This window comes from Lates calcarifer, linkage group LG17 (genome assembly GCF_001640805.2).
Source record: "Lates calcarifer isolate ASB-BC8 linkage group LG17, TLL_Latcal_v3, whole genome shotgun sequence".
In the NCBI taxonomy this organism is placed as follows: domain Eukaryota; kingdom Metazoa; phylum Chordata; class Actinopteri; family Centropomidae; genus Lates; species Lates calcarifer.
Window position 1 is genome coordinate 20,461,311 of NC_066849.1, and position 18,373 is coordinate 20,479,683.

At 40.4% G+C, this 18,373-nt stretch overlaps 1 protein-coding gene across 5 annotated transcripts in view; it reads left to right on the plus strand.

Annotated features, from left to right (window-relative positions):
• The window catches only part of sgip1a (SH3GL interacting endocytic adaptor 1a), a 74,440-nt gene that overhangs the window by 51,972 nt on the left and 4,095 nt on the right, over positions 1 to 18,373 (plus strand). For all 5 annotated transcript variants that reach the window (XM_018696182.2, XM_051077169.1, XM_051077168.1 and 2 more), the window contains 15 exons: positions 999 to 1,020; positions 1,109 to 1,193; positions 2,370 to 2,455; positions 4,004 to 4,084; positions 4,759 to 4,833; positions 5,011 to 5,841; positions 6,839 to 6,960; positions 7,228 to 7,381; positions 12,238 to 12,297; positions 13,244 to 13,355; positions 14,231 to 14,386; positions 15,563 to 15,698; positions 15,805 to 16,007; positions 16,281 to 16,345; positions 17,354 to 17,518. In XM_018696182.2, coding sequence (XP_018551698.1) covers positions 999 to 1,020; positions 1,109 to 1,193; positions 2,370 to 2,455; positions 4,004 to 4,084; positions 4,759 to 4,833; positions 5,011 to 5,841; positions 6,839 to 6,960; positions 7,228 to 7,381; positions 12,238 to 12,297; positions 13,244 to 13,355; positions 14,231 to 14,386; positions 15,563 to 15,698; positions 15,805 to 16,007; positions 16,281 to 16,345; positions 17,354 to 17,518 — 2,353 coding nt within the window. The remainder of the gene's footprint in view (positions 1 to 998; positions 1,021 to 1,108; positions 1,194 to 2,369; positions 2,456 to 4,003; positions 4,085 to 4,758; positions 4,834 to 5,010; positions 5,842 to 6,838; positions 6,961 to 7,227; positions 7,382 to 12,237; positions 12,298 to 13,243; positions 13,356 to 14,230; positions 14,387 to 15,562; positions 15,699 to 15,804; positions 16,008 to 16,280; positions 16,346 to 17,353; positions 17,519 to 18,373) is intronic.

The following is an 18,373-nucleotide window of genomic DNA, read 5'->3' on the forward strand; positions in this document are numbered from 1 at the left end:
TCTCTAGTACCAAGGGTGGCTTCTTAAGACTTCAAAGGCATGTTTTGAAAGCTTTCCAATATGTCTGGCCACTGCACAGTTAGCTCACAGTAGGCAGCAGCAGTTTACCAAACTGCCATTTTCTGGCGAGTGTGATACTAACAATGTTATTGTTATTGAGTGATTTATTGTAAGTGCTTTACCCCCACTTAATTTAAACTGTATCCCTAATGACATATATGTTTACTGTTTCATCCAGTATAGCTGCTGAGGTGATTTGTTACAACTCTCTCTGCCACATTTCAATAAATGTGCAGGGTTCAATGTATCACTTAATACAGAATAAAGAGTCTTCCATTGATAATAACGGCATTTGACCATTATCATGCAGGTCAACATTAGACCATTTGTAAATTTTATGAATATAATGAGATTAAGTTGGAAGGTGCAAGAGAGGTGCTGCCACTTCAAGCACCCATGTCTCAAAGTCAAGAAGTTAATTTATAGCATAGAAGTAAGACGTTTATCACCTTTTCCTGTAGTATTTAGCACAGAAAAACAAAGTCATCAACATTGATGACAAATGCAAAAAGTATTTTCATCTTTAAAAGAGAGTACAATGTTCCATGCACCACAGTGTCTGTGTGTTGGTCCTGCCTACTGCTGTGTAGCTTGTAGCTGGTCAGGGAGTTCCAGGGGTCTCATCAAATTAAGTCAGCCTAAGGCTGCAGATCATCCTCTGACCTTCATGACTGTACACCCCACATCATTGTTCTATTTAAATCACACAGCTTTCTCATAATTAAAAAAGAGAAGGATAATCAAGTTTAGAGCACTGATATTTTATATTGAGTGTAGCTCCAACTGTTGTACATAGATGGGACAGTGCAGGATATGAATTAATGCAACGGAGTGGCGTACACTGATGACTTACCATTTTCACATTACTTTAACTTTTTGTTTACATTCTGGGGTGCTTAGGTTTTTACATTTCAGTGTCTTTTTTTCTCATGTTACAGGGCTTGAAAAGGAATACATCCAGTAAGTATCAGCCCTGTTGCTCCTTAGACTAGGCTCACTTTTGATTGATAGTGAACTGAAGAATGTAATGCAAGATTTGTGGTTCCAGGTGAGGAGATTGCCAGACCAAGACGTGTCGTCCCTACTGTCCCCACTGTGGCCCCCACACCAGCTCCAGCACCACAACCCCCCAGGTATGTACCTCACTATTAATGGCTATGTGATGTTCTCGGCAGGTTACGGTAATCACCTCTTACACAGTGTAGAGTTTTACAAATGTCATCATCAAACGTCTCTGGGAATTTGACCAGCTAGTCCAACCATGCTAAACTCTCAAATCAATCTAGTGGACCAACAACTTTATGCTCCTGTCAGCTGGTTAAAAACTGGATCTTTCCATAAATTGTATCACCTCAATGTTAGCTGTCCAGCAAATCAAACTGCATGTGATTCCAAATTTTCTAATATCTGATTCACTAGCAACCCTAACTGCGATGTAGAGTCACTTCTGTATCTGTAAATTAATTTTTGAAAAACCTTGACTTTAGTTTATGCTCTTTATATTACCAAGCAGTAGTGTTCTTGAGATAGACATGTTGTGCTTCTAACATAATGGCTGATAAATACTACAAGATTTTGGGAAGAGTTTCCCCAACCTTTGCCATCCCATTGAAACTCTCAGACAAAAATTTAATTTATTTTGCTGGAGGGCCACTTGTGGCTGTTACTGTGAATATCTACCCAACAACTCTATGAAGGGCTTTGTGCTATGGGAACTTAATCACGGGCTCTTCCAGCAGGAATGCTTAAAAAATACTGTTAGTATTTGTTTTTATAGTTGTTTTTCAGAGCGATTCCCTTAGATATGAGGGGCCTTGTGGTTTGTTTGAATGCTTATTATTAGTGTCCTTGTGTTTCTGTGTATTTGTAACATTAGGCGTGTGTGTTGTCTGTCCAGTGTAATTAATATGACATGGTACAGACACTACAAAGTCAGGTGTGGATATTCTCTCTCCACAGCCGTCATTCATTTCACATTTCCTGTTGCTTTCCACTGTGGAAACTCAATGGCAGATTAAGGCCTTATCTCTGTCATATCATATAACACAAACTAAAATATTATTAGAATTGCAATTTTTCAGATTAGAGTATAGATTATTGAACTTTTATATATTTGTAGATTGGTTTTTCATGCACTCACCCACATCACATTGGTTGGACTGAATATGAAGATGTGATAAAATATGGGAAATAAATTATTTTAGTGACCTGCTATTAGGTGAATTGAAATGAAGATCTATGTACTGTGTAAGTGTTACCTAAAGTGACCTAATGTAACAACTTCTTCTCTTGTCCTTCCTCTGTTGCAGCAGTCAACAAACACCAGTCCCTGAAGACACCACAGCCTTATTTGGGCCTCCTTTGGAAACAGCCTTTGGAGAACAGAAAACTGAAGGTAGCCCTCCTCCTGTGTCTTTGTCACTTTGTGTTTATGTCTCTTTATGGGTCTCTGTGTATGTCTTTGTCTGTGTTAGTTCTTAGAATATGTTTGTGTTGATGGCTTTTATACCAATGTTGTTTTGTCCAAATGTGTTTGCAACACTATAAACAGGCTTTCTGAACACACACTTATTGTCTCTCTAAGGCTGCCAGCTAAGCCCTGCTTGGCTGTCATAGCAGATACTCACTCCCTCTCTATCTCTCCCCCTTCCTCTCACCTATTTCTCTGACATTATTGTTCTTCCCTCAGGCTCTCTGTGCAGTTGTGGGTTCACTCCATTTGTCTCTGCAAAGGTCAAAGTTTACATTGGCACTCAGAGGTCATGTTCATGTGCACAGTGCAGCTTGTTAATATGCAGATTCTGCCGTCACCAGCTCTCATCCAATCCAGTAGGATTTAGTGATGCGCACTGTAGGAGAGCTCTTAACTGTTACGCAACTACCATGTCAGGCATAACTAACATCAACTCGACACAAATTCCCTTCATACATTCATTCAGACAAACAGAACAGCTCTGTGTCAGACACTGCCAATTGGTGATGTTGTTCTATCTTCACAGGATATAAGCAGTGTGTCTAAATACCTCAGTAGTAAAGAATAGTGTTGTGTGGTATTAATGAGATCTTTCATTGTGGTATATGTAATTTTACACCCAATATTAAGTTTATTAGGTACTTAGCTAAAGCTAATTCAGTCTAAATCAACAGTCCTGCTATAAGTCCTACCACCATGAAAGGAATCCTAATTAGGTTTTGCTGTATGCAGACATTACTTCGAGATTATTCTAATATTTCTACTCCATTTATATTTATGATAACATGCAGTATATGATATTAGAAATAACATTAACAACAGTTCAGTATAATGTTGGAGAATTCAACAGCACCACAAACCACAGCCTCTAAAATGACCATACACTTGAATTCACACATCTTTCACCACAAACTGAATTAGAACTTACTTTATTGCAGGATGGTTGGATTAAACTGCATTAGTTTTGGCTAGGTGGTGTTTTATTAGTATGAATGGATGTGTAAAAGGAAGTTGTGTTAATGTTAATTGAGAAACTGGTAACTGAGCATATTGAATATAATGTAACATTTTAACATTTTTAACATAACATTTTGTTCATTCAAATGCTAATGCACAATTGTGGATGGAGATAGTTGTTATAGCACTCTTTGTTGTTTGAGTGGACTTGGTTGTAGCCACATCTTCAGCTGTTTGAGTTGAATCCTGCAGCCCACTATCATATTAGCATTGACATTCTGTTAGCAAGAGAAAACTAATAACGTGTCCTAATGTTACAACACATTCTGACTCTGAGGCCACTGAGGCCGGAGATAAATTTACTCCATCTAAAGATTTTTATTGACGCACTGATCTTTGGTCTTCTCCCTCTTAAACTTGTTCTTCTTTCAAGCCCTAAACAGTGAGAAAACATTAAGTGTTTTGGTGCTAATGCCCCTGACTTGGCCTGTTCTGCTCCCCTCCTTAACTTAGTGGTTCTGTCTGAGTCCGATGCTTGGGGTGCTCCTCTGTCAGAGCCAGAATCCTCTTTGACAAGGTCCTTCCCAACAGGAAGTAAGTTTTATATATCCCTGCATACTGTGCTGCACTTCGTCCTCTCCCTGAAATGACTGCACAGATCCATCAGCTCACCTCATGAACCCCTTCATCATCTAACTAACTGCAAAATTACCCAGTCACACAATAACATTCTCCTTCTCTTTATAAACAGCTGGTTGTAATCGGTTTCATTTCATCAGCCATTTCACAACCAAATGATCTGGTGTTGGTTGTAGTTTATTAAATGGGAGACATTCAATACCTGGCTCCCATACTGCACCAACCCCTCCTCCCTTGCTGCCTCTTGCATTTGGCATTGTGGTAACTGAATGTACTGTGTCGCATGGTGGATGGTTTGTAGGATGATCCCTTCCCCTCAAGTTGTCTTGGTTGAGTTCAGGTGGAAATACCTATCATGTGTGGATCTAAACTTTCAGCTTTTGTTAAAAGATTTTCTGTGTTGTTTGAGGTTCATGTATAAATCCTCTCTTTTTATTTTTTATTTTTGCCAAAGTCAGCCTTGAATGCAGCCCACTATAAGTTGCAGTGATGTCTTCAACGACATAAGTTACCGTTGGCTTTATGCACACTTTGCCTAATAATCACTGATGTTGATTAGACATTAATCCTGGAGTTACCTGTTAAAACTGACAGAACTGTTCATTGTTGCACTGTTTATATCATTGCAGCTCCACCTCCACTTCCACCCAAGAATGTCCCAACCACTCCCCCGACGACTGGCTCTCCTTCTGCAGATGAAGCTGGTAAGAAATCTTATCTATTTCTGCCTCTCATAATGTCACACCAACTTTTACAATTGATCTCAGCAGCTTCTTTATCTCTAACTCTATCTTTAACTTTCTCTGTTAGTTTATTCACCTGTCAGTCTGTGATGTTTTATCTCTCTGTGTAAACTTAACTGGACACCTCTGCAAACACAGCCTCAGATTGGTCGCTGGTTATCTGTGTTTCAAAAGTGTCAACAGAGGCAGATGGCAGGAAGCCCTCAATAGCAGACTTGGACAACATTTTTGGACCAGAGCAGGCTCCCTCTGCTGGCGAGGATACAGGTGACACGTGGGTCTGCTTTAGTGAAGGATCTCCCACCCGACCGCCTCTACCAAAGGACCCTGCACCACCGCTCCCCTCGTCCCCGCCTCCTCCAGAGGAACCAGCACCTCCGTTACCAGCCTCCCCGCCCCCACCTGAATCTCCTGCCCCACCCTTACCTACATCACCACCTCCTCAAGAGGACTCTGCGCCACCTCTCCTTACTTCCCCTCCCCCAAAACAAGACCCTGCTCCCCCTCTACCAACCTCCCCACCTCCCTCAGAGGAACCTGCTGCACCTCCTGTCCGTTCAGGTCTTGCCACACCTGAAGATCGAAATCCTGTCGCACTCGTCACCTCTCCTCCCCCTGCACCACCAAAGGAGCTTGCGTCTCCCCCGGCTTCCTCTCCCCCTCCTCTCGAATCACCTGCCGGTGTCCCACCGGCTTCTGCTCCTAAAGCAGGCACCCCTCCAGCAGTGACTCCTCCTTCTGAGGAACCTGTGACACAGTCCGTCCCACCACCCCTTGTCCTGTCTCAAGAGGAGCAGCCCAAGAACACAGACGCAAACCAACCCAAAGAGGACGAAGGTGAAACTGTCAGTTCACCCAAAGATGCTAGCCAGGGGAGCCGGAGTACACCTCCCCCACCTCCTCCCCCCACATACCGGGCAGTGGTGTCATCACCAGGTCCCACATCTGGAGCTGGTGGCACGGATAGTGGTGAGTAGACCATGACTCTAACTGGAATACAGTTTATAGAGGACAACCATGTATAAAAAACAGTTTTCTTGTTAGTTAGCATCAGTCAGGTGAGTAGGGATATCAATTGAATTCATATAAATGAGGTTTAGAAGTAGAGATTGTTTTGATTGAGATTGAAAACTGGTTTCATTACCAGCAGTGCACCCTCTCATTTCCTTTCAACTGATTGCACCATCTCTGTTGCACAAACTCAACCGTGGTTCTGCATTTTTATCCCCAGAAAAGAGGTCATGTTTTGGCCCGGTTGGATGAGCAATAGCATTCTGCAGCTGAATTGTGTTATGTTTTGTGCAGAGGTTTTTGTTCTGACTGACTCGTAGTTAAAGGTCAGACCTCACTTGGGTAGAGTATTTTCTTTTTTAGTGCAGATACAGTGTCTTGTGGGAGTTTTTCAGTTCTCAACCAGCTCTGTAGTCACTATAATTTTTTTCATGGACCTAATCTTGTAAGGCAACATTTCAACTGTCCATGATGTGTGAAGACAAGAGTCACATTTTAATGAGCCAGGGACCAAAACACAGAATAAAAATATGTGAATAAATACAAAGGAAGACAGTGATTAAATTTAGGCCAGTAGTTAACAGAATGCAAGTAAGCACTAATGGCTAAGCATAGCCTGAAACAAGCCAATGCTTTTTAGAATAATTTTGTCTAGTGGCAGTTTTAGGAAAATCCTCAATAGTCAGTGGTTACAGATACCCATGGGAAGACAGCTAGGAGGTTATTTGTCTTAAATCCTCTATAGAGATGTGCATGGTGGAAAGCAAAACAATTTCATGCAAAACAATACACTGAACACTCTCCCTGGGTCTTTATATGGATCAGTAATTTAAATTTGTTTAAATGAGAGTAATGCTTATATTCTTCATTGATACTGTACTTGAGGAAATCTGTGTCTGTAGTTTTCCAAACTGAACTGGATTAATTTGATCGAGCCTGTGTGTATTTTTGGCAGGTTCCTCCTCGCCAGTGCGACCTTCCACTCCTTCGTCAGTCAACCCCACCCCACCACCACCTCCACCTCGCCCCCCTTCACGACCCAAGCTTCCTCCTGGGAAACCCACTGTAGGAGATGTGGTAAGATCTGCAGTTTTTTATGTCATAATTTAACCCCTATTTTAAATAATTGTTCCTGACCAGGGGGGTTCAGTCAACATTTGCCTGGCTTGTGAATCAGGCAGGAATCTTCCAGTCACAACTACATAACTTTCTTATAGTGAAATAAACTTTCATGAAAATACTACACCTGATTATTCCAAAAAATTTTGATGATTAAATACACTGACACCGAAACTTGGTGTAAAACGTAAAAGTACTCAACTCTTTTCACTTTTATCTTTTCAGAATCGCCCATTCAGCCCACCGGTCCACTCGGCCAGTCCCCCTCCCATCGCCCCATTGGCGCGGGCTGAGAGCACCTCGTCCATCTCGTCCACCAACTCGCTGAGCGCCGCCACCACCCCCACTGTCGGCAAAGAGCTCTCCGTGTCTGTGTCAGGTGTGTGCCCCATCAGCCATCACTGAGCTGTGCAGCCTGTTGTCTGATGGCTGTGGCCAGAGAGGCTAGCAGTGATACCTGAATTTGACTGTTCATGTCTAAGATTAAAAATTTATTATTGATTTTTTTTGCACTGGCCCTGTCCTTCCTTGAGCTCCCAGTTTGTGTGGAATGAGTCATGCAGTTTGTCTTTTATTCACTTTCTTTAATTTATTTTAATTTTTCTAGAAATGCTGACAGTTTCCCATAAATGATGGTCCACTAAATAATGACTATTAGTCATACACTGCCAGGGTCACTCTTTTGTGGATCTAATTATCATACATGATCAAAACCTGTATGTAAGTTGTTACTATATGGAAATGTGGAACAAATATGTAAAGATTACTGCAGTTACTTTGTAGATTCATTTCTATTCATTTAAAATAAGAATTAATTACTCCTAAAGATCTTCTTGATGTGATGAGCGATTTAACTGCACATAAATATTGTGTCTGGTTTCAGTTAACACACAAATTCAGATTCACACACACACACACACGCATTCCAGTATGAGTGGGAGGTGAGAATATAAAGCAGGGTGTTTATTTTAATGCGCAAACATTCTCTGCGAACCTTCCTTTAATGAATTAGTGACACAACAACAGTTTGTACTCCTCAGTCTAACTTTAGAGAAGTCAGTGCTGGAGGACCCTGCAGTGCACAGTTGTGAGTGGATAATAGCAAATCTCAGTAGACTGAAACATGGCTGAGTCATAGATTAAAAAAATAGACACTCTGGAGGCAGCAACAGTTACATAAAAACAGAATATAGTCCCCGGTTGGAGGTTGCTTTTTTAAACAGATTGCAGGGATAAACAAAAGATAAATAGCTTCACTAAATCCAGACTGTAACATTAGAAATTATTCATATAATCAGATGTATTCATTGTAGCTTTGTTGATAGAGCAAAAAGCTGATGCACGTGACAGTGATATAAAAGTCACAGACACAGTATTAATTATATACTGTCCCTTTTCTGCTCTCAGTGCTTTTTAACATTTTTGACATTTTCGTCACTTTTGTGTTAAAGATGATTCATTTATTTATTTATGTTCATTCTCTTTTAATTTTTGTGTGCATGTCAGTACTGTTCTGACTTTTATTTTATAAGTTTTGATTTTTCATTGTTTTGATTTTTTTTTTTTCTGTTTTGTTTTGCCGTTTGTTTGTCTCTTTATTTGTCCTTTGGCTTGTCAGAAGACGATGCTTTTGTAGACAAACTGCCCACCTTTGAGAGACACTTTGATTCGTTTGCAGGTATAGTAAAGATCCCCTCAGAGAGAGAAGAAAGGGGGACGGGTTTGGGGAAGGTGTTTGGAGAGTGTTCATGTGTCAGTTTTCAGTCTGTTTGATGCTCTTTACCCGGAGTGCACTTGACATAAAAGGGTAAAGGCCATCAATGAGTGTTTTTGTGCTTTCTCAATTAATGTCAGTCAAAAAGCGTAGGTGCTGGGACAGTGAGAACAGGACTTTTTTCCCATGTTCCTTTTAAAGATATAAATTTCAAATTATGAGATATAAAAATACCTTTGTGTCACTGCCTTGACACCTACCTATTTGACTAGTCTACCCCAGGTTTTGCTCGAAGATATAGGGACATACCACACCTTCATTTTTTTCTTTTTTAAAGTGGCAGCATTTTTCAGTGAAATTGTCATTTTTCTTCATTGTTTTGCTCTTGCCAACCCATACCTTCCCACACATTTCCCAGGCATTTAATAGCCATTCTCTCTCTCTCCTATTTGTGCATCTTAACGCATTCCCATTCCACTTGTTACCCTCAGACAAAATCTGCCAGAAAAAATGAAAGCTGTGGTGACACAAAAAGCTGCATCTATTGCATAACAATTTTTTTTTTACCAAAAAAGTTTTAAAAAGTGTCTTCCCCTTTGCCCATCTGCCCACTTGTGAGACTTTTCTCTCTGTTTTATGACTGTGCACCAGTGGCTGTCTTGCCATGTCACCATGGCAACCTCCTGCCTCTTCTCTTGGTGACACATATTGTGTGCGTGTGTGTGTGTGTATATGTGTGCATTCACTCCCAGATACCTCTACTCTGAGTCTGCACCACAAGAGTGTGTTTGAGTGTTTGTGTGCTGTGTGTTCAATGAGCATGTCTGAAGAGCTCCTTATCTGTGGGCCCTTGAGATCCATATTGTCTGTCTTTCTTTCTCTCACACAGACACATACACTCAAACATACACTCTCATGCATACTGTCAGATCAGAGCTGCTGCTTACAGAGTCGTTTGAAGTCTGGCATGAGAATTAGGCTGAATTAGGCAGGCAGCAGCTGTTTGGTATTCATGCTGTCCTCTTCTCTACCGCTGGAATAGCACGACACAGCCTCAAGTTCAACCAGTCTCCACTGGCCGTAAAGGCTCCGTCTACTCCCACACTCAACCCTTGACACCCACCTTTCACACCTGTCACTCACGCACTCTTCAGCCATAGGAAAAATACAACCCCCCAAAACCCTGCTATCCCCATCTTAACACCTGCCCTTTGGTCTCTTCATGAAACTTGGCACTGTTCTCATCGTTCCATCACCCAACACTCACTCAACAGCACACCTTTATTGATGGGACCCCACAACATAACATTAGTAGACTAGAACAAGCCTACTCCTTTCTCCCAGGCAAAATCGTCAGGTCGAGCAAATATTTGGTGCTTGTGAGTCATATTGTTGTTGCATTTTTTAGTTATAAGAGATATTTAGGAAATAGTGCCATCTAGAAGACGTTTCACCTCTCATCCAAGAGGCTTCATCAGTTTGTGTTCGAGAGGTGAAACGTCTTCTAGACTATAACTAAGTCCAGTTGTTTTCGATTAAAACTTTCCTTGAGATAACTATGACCTGGATGAATGAGAATATTCACAGGCTGAAATAGCGCCATGTTTAAACATGCTTTCCGTGAAGCAAGTCATACTGGTCTTGTTTCCGAGACCAAAGACAACACAGCACATCAGCTGAAAAAGTCTGTCTCAAAAAAGGCCCCACCAAATGTTTTTGATTGCCCGATGTTCAAATACACAACAAGTGTATCCTTTGTGGCTTCCAGCATCCTGTTATCCAGTGGGTCCCAGCCTTTATTGACTTGCGTCCCCACAAACAAAGCAACTTCTCCATGTGATCGCTTGTCACGTTTTGAGCAGTTCAGCTATTATCACTTGTCAAATTGTTTTATTTAAATGTTGTTAGGGACATGAGAGGCTATGAATATCTAGTATTTAAAAAAATGTTACATAGAAGTCAGGATAAAATGAGCATAATGTGTAGAAGAAATGTTTTTGATTCATTAATCCCCTGAGATCCCTCAGGTTTGTCTTGCCTCCCCTTTAGAGAAACCCACAATTCTAATGTGTTGTTTGGTGGTTCCTTTGGTGGGGACCAATTCCTAGTGACTGATGTGAGTCCGAGATTGACCAAGTCACGAAAGTAGAGTGACCTTTTTGCAATTACTAGATGTTTTGTTGAGGCAGGCACTGGTAACTGCTAAACCTACCAGTTGAAGTGGTTTAGTGAAAGACAACTGAGGCATAAACACCACTGTTTATTCATGTATTCACAGTATTTTATTGGTTCACTTTTTTTTTTAGCATTTAGTATCAGTAGCATTTTTTTTAGCGATATGTCCCAAGTCCCAACACTATGCTACCAGACTGGCCCACTTGGCACACTTTATGCCAGCAGTTTGTCATGTATTCAGGTGAAAGTGACCAATGTGCACTTAGAGCCCAGGAACTTGCCTGAGTTTACCACCAGTGTTTACATTTTGTCAGCTTTTTGAGTTCTAGCCTGAACAATATTGGATTTTTATTCCAGTACCAACATTGGTACAAGCAAACATTTTTGAACTTTCCCCAGCTCTCTGGGGGACAAACTTTATAATGGACACACACTGTTTCCACTGCCAACACATGCAACACTACCAATAATCTTCAGTAAGACACTATTTGTCTCTTTGAAGCTAGATTATCATTTAAGTAAGACACGTAAGTTCAGCCTATCCTCCAGGTCCTTTGAAGGATCCCACCTTCATAGCTTGTGTTCGTTGGAGGATCCAGCCCCTGAAAGTGGGACACAGGATCTCTCAGTGTACCACAGACCCTCCTTCTCCCTGCTCTGTGGACTTTTAGTCTCATGGCTGCCCCCTGCAGCGTGTCTTCATACCTGGCATCTGTTTCATCAATTTGAAAAGTGGAGGCCTGGAAGAAAATGTGAGATCAGTAAGGCACTGAGGGAGAGGCCTAAGAGAGATACACGTAATCGAACAATCTGCCACTAATAAATAAAGTAGTGCAAATTGGTACATAAGCTGGTGTAAAATTAGCATTTTTTTATGTTGCATTCTGAAACATTGCCCCTGAAACTTGCAGCCACCAGACTGTCTCTTCTGGCAGCACTTCTCAGACTCTACAGCCTCAACTTCCTCTCTCCTGCATTGCACATCTTAAGTTGCACCACTGCCGCAATCCAGCAAGCATACACCTGGCCCTGACTCCACCTGAGTCCCACCTTTCCTCACGCACGCAAACACCCACAAAAAAAACAAACATCCTGTCTCACCCATATTGTCACATGTCCTGTCCTGGCGGTGTCTCGGCCCTCCGTCCCCCTTCGTTCCCCAGCCTCCACCTCCACGTTTCACCCCACTGTGACGTGTGACAGACCTGCCATGTGAGACTCACGCTACTGTCCTTCTCTCCTTCCCCCCTCTCACCCACTCCCCTCCCTTTCATCCCTCTCCCTCCAACCTCTTCCTCGTCCTTCTCTCCTCACCCCTCCTCCCTCCACCCCTCAACCCCACACAGAGAATGACCAGCCATCCCTTGTATGGTTTGACAGAGGGAAGTTTTATTTAACCTTTGAAGGTAAGTTGTTTCTGCACTAGGGTAGCGTGCACGCACACTTTTTCGAGGCTCATTATGTGCAAGCTTCTCCCTCCCTTGCCCTGCCCTGCCCCTTCTTTCCTCCCTTTCTCCTTCTCCTCTTCCTCCTTTGCAGTCCCTCCATCACCCTAACCCACACCATGCTTACTCCTGGCTGAGCCCCTTCCTATACAGTCAACTATGTAGTGTCACACTATTCTACCTTATCTTCCTGACATTGTTCATTCTCATTTCATCTGCGCTGGCCGCCTTTCATTCCCTGAAGAATCATCGTTCTTTGTGTACTAATCTCTTTATCGTCTTTTTTTTTTTCTTTTGGTCATTTGGTTTTTGGTTTGATCTTTGGGCTCTCTGACCCTCTTTGATCTTGTCTGAATAATTCAGCTTTAACAGCATGTCTGGAATAAGCATGCACACATCTCTCAGTCTTTCTATGTGTCTCCCCCCTCTCATCCACCTGTGCGTGTTCAGTTAAGAACTGATGCCAGTGTCTGCTGTATAAAAACTATGAATTAAAGGGAGATAATTGAAATACATCCCTTAAGTTCTGCAGTTTCACAGTCAAAGAGCAGAGAGAAATGGGAGTCTTTTACACACATAATCTGCTGTTTTCATGCCGCCTTACTAACAAAAATGTTTGCTCTCAGTTCAAACAGTTTCAGTTTCGTTTCATTTCATCACACCATTTCACACATCATGTTTTGTTCCTCATTTTCATCATTTCATCTACACACTATTGGTTAGGAAGAGTGTAGAGTCCTGAATTAGGAATTGGAACATGTAGAATAATTCTTGTATTTTATGCTGATATCATTAATGTGCAAAGTTTGGGCCAGTGACTGAAAAATACCTTGTTTGACTGTGTTTCTTGTCTTAGTCAGTTTACTTAAATGCATTGTATGCATGAATGTGTGTGTGTTACCTCCAGGCTGTTCAAGAGGGCCCAGTCCTCTTACCATGGGGGCACAGGACACTCTTCCAGTGGCTGCTGCATTCACAGAGACAGTCAACGCCTTCTTTAAAGGAGCTGACCCCAGCAAGTAGGTTAACACTTATGTACACATATTTTGTCATTGATCAATAGGATTTCTTTGACAAGGATCATAATTTTCATATATTTTTAACCTGTGTACAGTGTGAATAGTGTTTTTATTTGTTTTTTTTGTTTGTTTGTTTTTTTAAATTACATAACACATGTAGCGTGAAGAAGTATTTATAAATGAAGAAACACTTGAATTAGTCACAATCAGCTAAAAAACTCTCAAGAACAGTTGGAGGACACAAACAATGCATATTTTTCTGACTTAAAAGTATTTATTAATAAAGAAATGTAATAGATGAATACTCTAGATAAATATTTTATATGCTTACAAATTTTGATTATATCATTAATTTTCTGTTTATGTATCATTTACAGATCCTTCATAAGACAGATTTTATAGCAGTTGATCACAAATACATGAATAAACACTTACCTAATATAGCACTTCTCTGCTTTCTATTTACAACTCTATTATAGTGTGTAAAAACCTATGAAAAGACAATATAATTGCACTAAGTGACATGTTTCTCTATTATAATGAGTATTGCCTATGTAATTGAATCTGTGATTGAATTTTCCAGCTCTGTAGAGTAGCTTAATGTCAGGCAGACATCACTGAACATGTTCAGTTTTTAATGTGAGAAGAATAAACAGCTTGTTTAGGATTATTGATTTTGCATGGCAACTTTACACAGTGTCTCAACATACCAGTCCTCTTTAATACAAAGGGACAAAACACCTTGGTTAAGAAGTGACAGTCTGAGAAGTAAATTAGGATTCAGAGAGAAATCAACAAAATGCATTGGTGCTGTATTTTGTGCAGTGCATCTCTGCAGTCTCTCTCTAACCGCGCTCTTCTTCTCCTCCTCTCAGGTGTGTTGTGAAGATCATAGGTGAGATGGTTTTGTCGTTTCCGGCGGGAATCACACGGCACTTTGCCAATAACCCGTCCCCCGCCGTGCTAACCTTCAGCATAACCAACTACAGCCGACTGGAGCATGTGCTGCCTAACCCCCAGCTCCTCTGCTGGTAATGACACTGCTGTGAACTCACCACCTCACTCTCAGAAGAAAAATAATAAAAGTACAGTTTTTACTGGAGGCAGTGTCTCAGTAAAGATGTGACAAAGTAGAAAATTCACCTCTTCTTTTTGGGATTATACTTTAACTCTGACTGCATCCCCTAGTGTTCATAGTTCAAGTCTCAATGTTGAAAGTTCCCATAATTTAACTAAACCTTATTAAACCAAATCAAATATTAATTTAATCATATTAATTTTACTTAAAGTGCATGCTAAATATAACATCATATATTCAAAACAGCATGGCTCTAGGATCATGTTAAGTCACCTTCATGTTATGTCTATAGAATGTAAATGTTAGTAAATGCAGACCCTTTCAAATTGTTTGTTTTCACAATATATATAATAGCATCCACACAACAAATCCTGTTTTCCACCATTTATGATATGTTATAGCGGCAGAGCAAACTTGACTAACACAGCATATTTCTTACACATGGATTTCTCACAAGATTTCTCAAATTTATATCTGCAGGAAAATAATAAAAAAGAAACTAATAAGAATGTAAAGTTGATTTTAAAAAGGCTGTTTCAGAGTTTTGAACTTATTTTGTACTCCGTCTAAAACCATCTGATAAATGGCTCATAAAACATAGAATAAGATGAAAGAGTTAAGCAATGACTAGCGAGGATGAGTAATGATCAGTGAGATCATTTCAGACTCTAGTGCAAACTTAGCGTTGAGTCATTATGAGGTCATCTGAGTTTTCAGACCAACCACCTTGAGCAGAGGTCAGCGTCTGTTTGTCATCTCTTTCTGTGTCATGTTTTGTACTTGTTGTAAAATGCTGAAAAAAACACAGTAAAAAAACAATTTTTACTGATCAAAAAATAACCACAAATCACCACTCAGTGGTGCTAAAATAATATAGCTTAACACCAGAATAATTATTTCCTCTCAGTTGATTGATTCCTTACAAATTTATTCATTTTGAAAGCTGTCATAAAATCACTGTAAAGCAATGCCTCTTCTGGCTCATTCTTTAAATTAAATGCTAAGGAATTTTTTTCTTTGCTCTGCTTTTACACCATATGTGAGAGCACATTCACTAGTTTGAACAGTCACCAGGATCAGATGAAATGTCTGTGTTTTGATTGTGCTTTTCTACATGCCACCCCACCAGTGACACCACCACACAAGCCAAGGCCGATGCCAAGGACTTCTGGGTGAACATGCCAAACCTGATATCCCATTTAAAGAAGGTGGCAGAGCAGAAGCCACAGGCAACATACTACAATGTGGACATGCTCAAGTATCAGGTAAACTCAGTCCTGAGATGAGAGATACACAGCAGACACAAACACTGAAATGCTTTGACAGAGTAATTATTTTACACTGCGTCCGCATCCCTCTCCCTGTGTGCAGGTATCGGTGCAGGGCCTCCAGTCCACTCCTCTGAACCTGGCAGTGAGCTGGAGATGTGAGCCCACCAGCACTGACCTGAGGATAGACTACAAATACAACGGGGAGGCCATGTCAACGCCAATGGCCCTAAACAACGTCCAGTTCCTCGTCCCTGTTGATGGAGGAGTCTCAAAACTACAGGCTGTCTTACCTCCTGCTGCTTGGTACAGTCTTTACATTTTCTAGACTTGTTATCATGTAGTATACAGCCAATAGATTAAACAGGCAGAGGGTCTTTAGGTGTCTATACAGCACTGAAGATTGCTTGTTTTCAGGGAGTTCTGGTGCACATGCTCAATGGTATAAAATTATAAAATTAATTTATTAATTAACCTTATTTTTTACTTTCAGTCTTAATTGTGGACCATTATAATGTTATAACAGTAGCTTTTGAAGGTCCTTTTCACTGGTGTTCTGTCCTGTTTAAATCTTGACAGGAATGCAGAGCAGCAACGAATCCTATGGAAGATTCCTGATATCTCCCAGAAGTCTGAAAATGGAGGTAAGTATAGTATGATAGTATTATTACATACTATGTGGTTGCTGGAAAGCCAGACAGCTGTGACAGAGTCTCTGCAGGCATGTAGTGCTTGGCAGTGTTAAATACTGAACATGAATCTGCACCTTAAGCCACGGATGCAGCTAAGTGCGCAATAGGAAAAAAGTGTAGTGCATGATGCCCCCCAGGAAAGGACCAGGCCGTGGATAGTTGTTAGCTCTTCCTGAAATAAACAGTGACCCCCTCTGTCTACAAATGGTATTAGTTTTACTTCAACAAACCACCTGATTTTGCAGTTTTATGACCGTCTCACTGCACTGTGTGATTGTGCTGTTTCCAGACCTCCTAGTTATTCTCCATAGATAGTAGTGTGCATAGTGAAATATTTACATATATTTTTAACTGATAAAGAATAGTTTGATTTGTGCACCTGTGCACAAAGTGACATCACATGACATACTTAAATTTTCTGCTCTGTTTCATTCAGTTCGAGGCAGATGTCCAGAAAAAGAGCATTAAACAAGATTATTTAATTTTCTTTAAGATAGAAAAGCCAGTCAGGCTCAGACATGATCAATTTAACCTGCTTCTTTTGGACGTGGATGATTTGCAATGCTCTTCTTTTTAAATGGTATCTCACTGTGTGGTATCTTTCATCATTTGAATGTCCTCTTGCAAAAAAGTGACCCTCTGATTATGGGGTGGTTTTCTTTTTAGATAAATCTCATTCAGTGCCTCCTTGAAATTGGTACCCAGCAAAGATTTTGACATTTAACAGACTTTGATACAAAAGCCTATTCCTGCACTGAAAAGTTAAATATAGCAATGTCTGTAGTCATCAAGAGCTGCCACCTGCGTTTATAATTTTTTAGCCAACCTGTCTCTCTGCTCTGTGTTCAAAACTATTTCCAAAAGTGTCTGTATTAGAGTTTTTGAACTTAGTCTTTTCCCCACATCACTGTATATGAAACACCTTTCAGACAACTATCTAAATTCAGCCTCTTCCCTCAGGTGTGGGATCATTGTTAGCACGTTTCCAGCTAACAGAGGGTCCCAGTAAACCGGCTCCACTTGCGGTGCAGTTCACCAGTGAGGGCAGCACCCTGTCAGGCTGTGACATTGAACTAGCCGGGCCGGGATACCGCTTCTCTCTCATCAAGAAGAGGTTTGCCGCAGGTCAGTTTAGCCCATGCTGATATTTTAAATTTTATATATATATATATATATATATATATATATATATATATATATATTTTTTTTTTTTTTTTTTTTTTTTTTTTTAACTGCCAATATAAGTAAAAAGTAATATTAGTCAATTTTTTCATCAGTTGCACATATTGAAAACTTTTCTTGTAAGTAGCTTTTATTGATTTATACTTTAAAATCTAACTATTATTCCTTATTATAGTGCTGATGCGTTGATCATGGAATAATATACTTTTTCTAAAAGTATATAATCAATAATAATTAGGATGTGAGTCTTAATTTTTGATGTGGGTATCTCAGTGGAAATCGACATAGTATTTTAGTACTAAACTATAATTAATGCAGATGATGGGAACTAATATTGTATAATGCCATGGCCGGAGACATAATGTTTTCAGGTTCTGTCTGTCCCATTCTTGTGAACGCGATATCACAGTAATACCTTGCAGGACTTTGTTCAAATTTTGCACAAATGTTCACTTAGACTCAAGGATGCACTGATTCGATTTTGGTGCTCAAAGGTCAAAGTTCAAGATCACCATCATGTTCTTGTGAATGACATATATCAACATATATCAGAGAATTTTATTACATCTGGCCCATACATTGAGTTTGACTCAAGGATGAACTGAGTATATTTTGATGGTCTTTAAGCCTTGTGAATGCGATGTCTCAGGAATGCCTCAAAGGTATCTCTTGAAATTTTGCACAACTATAGTCAAAGGTCAGGGTCACTGTGACCTCACATAACACGTTTTTGGTGATAAATCAAGAATTCACACACTAATTAACTGCATATTGACTGGTTGGCAGAGGCATACAACC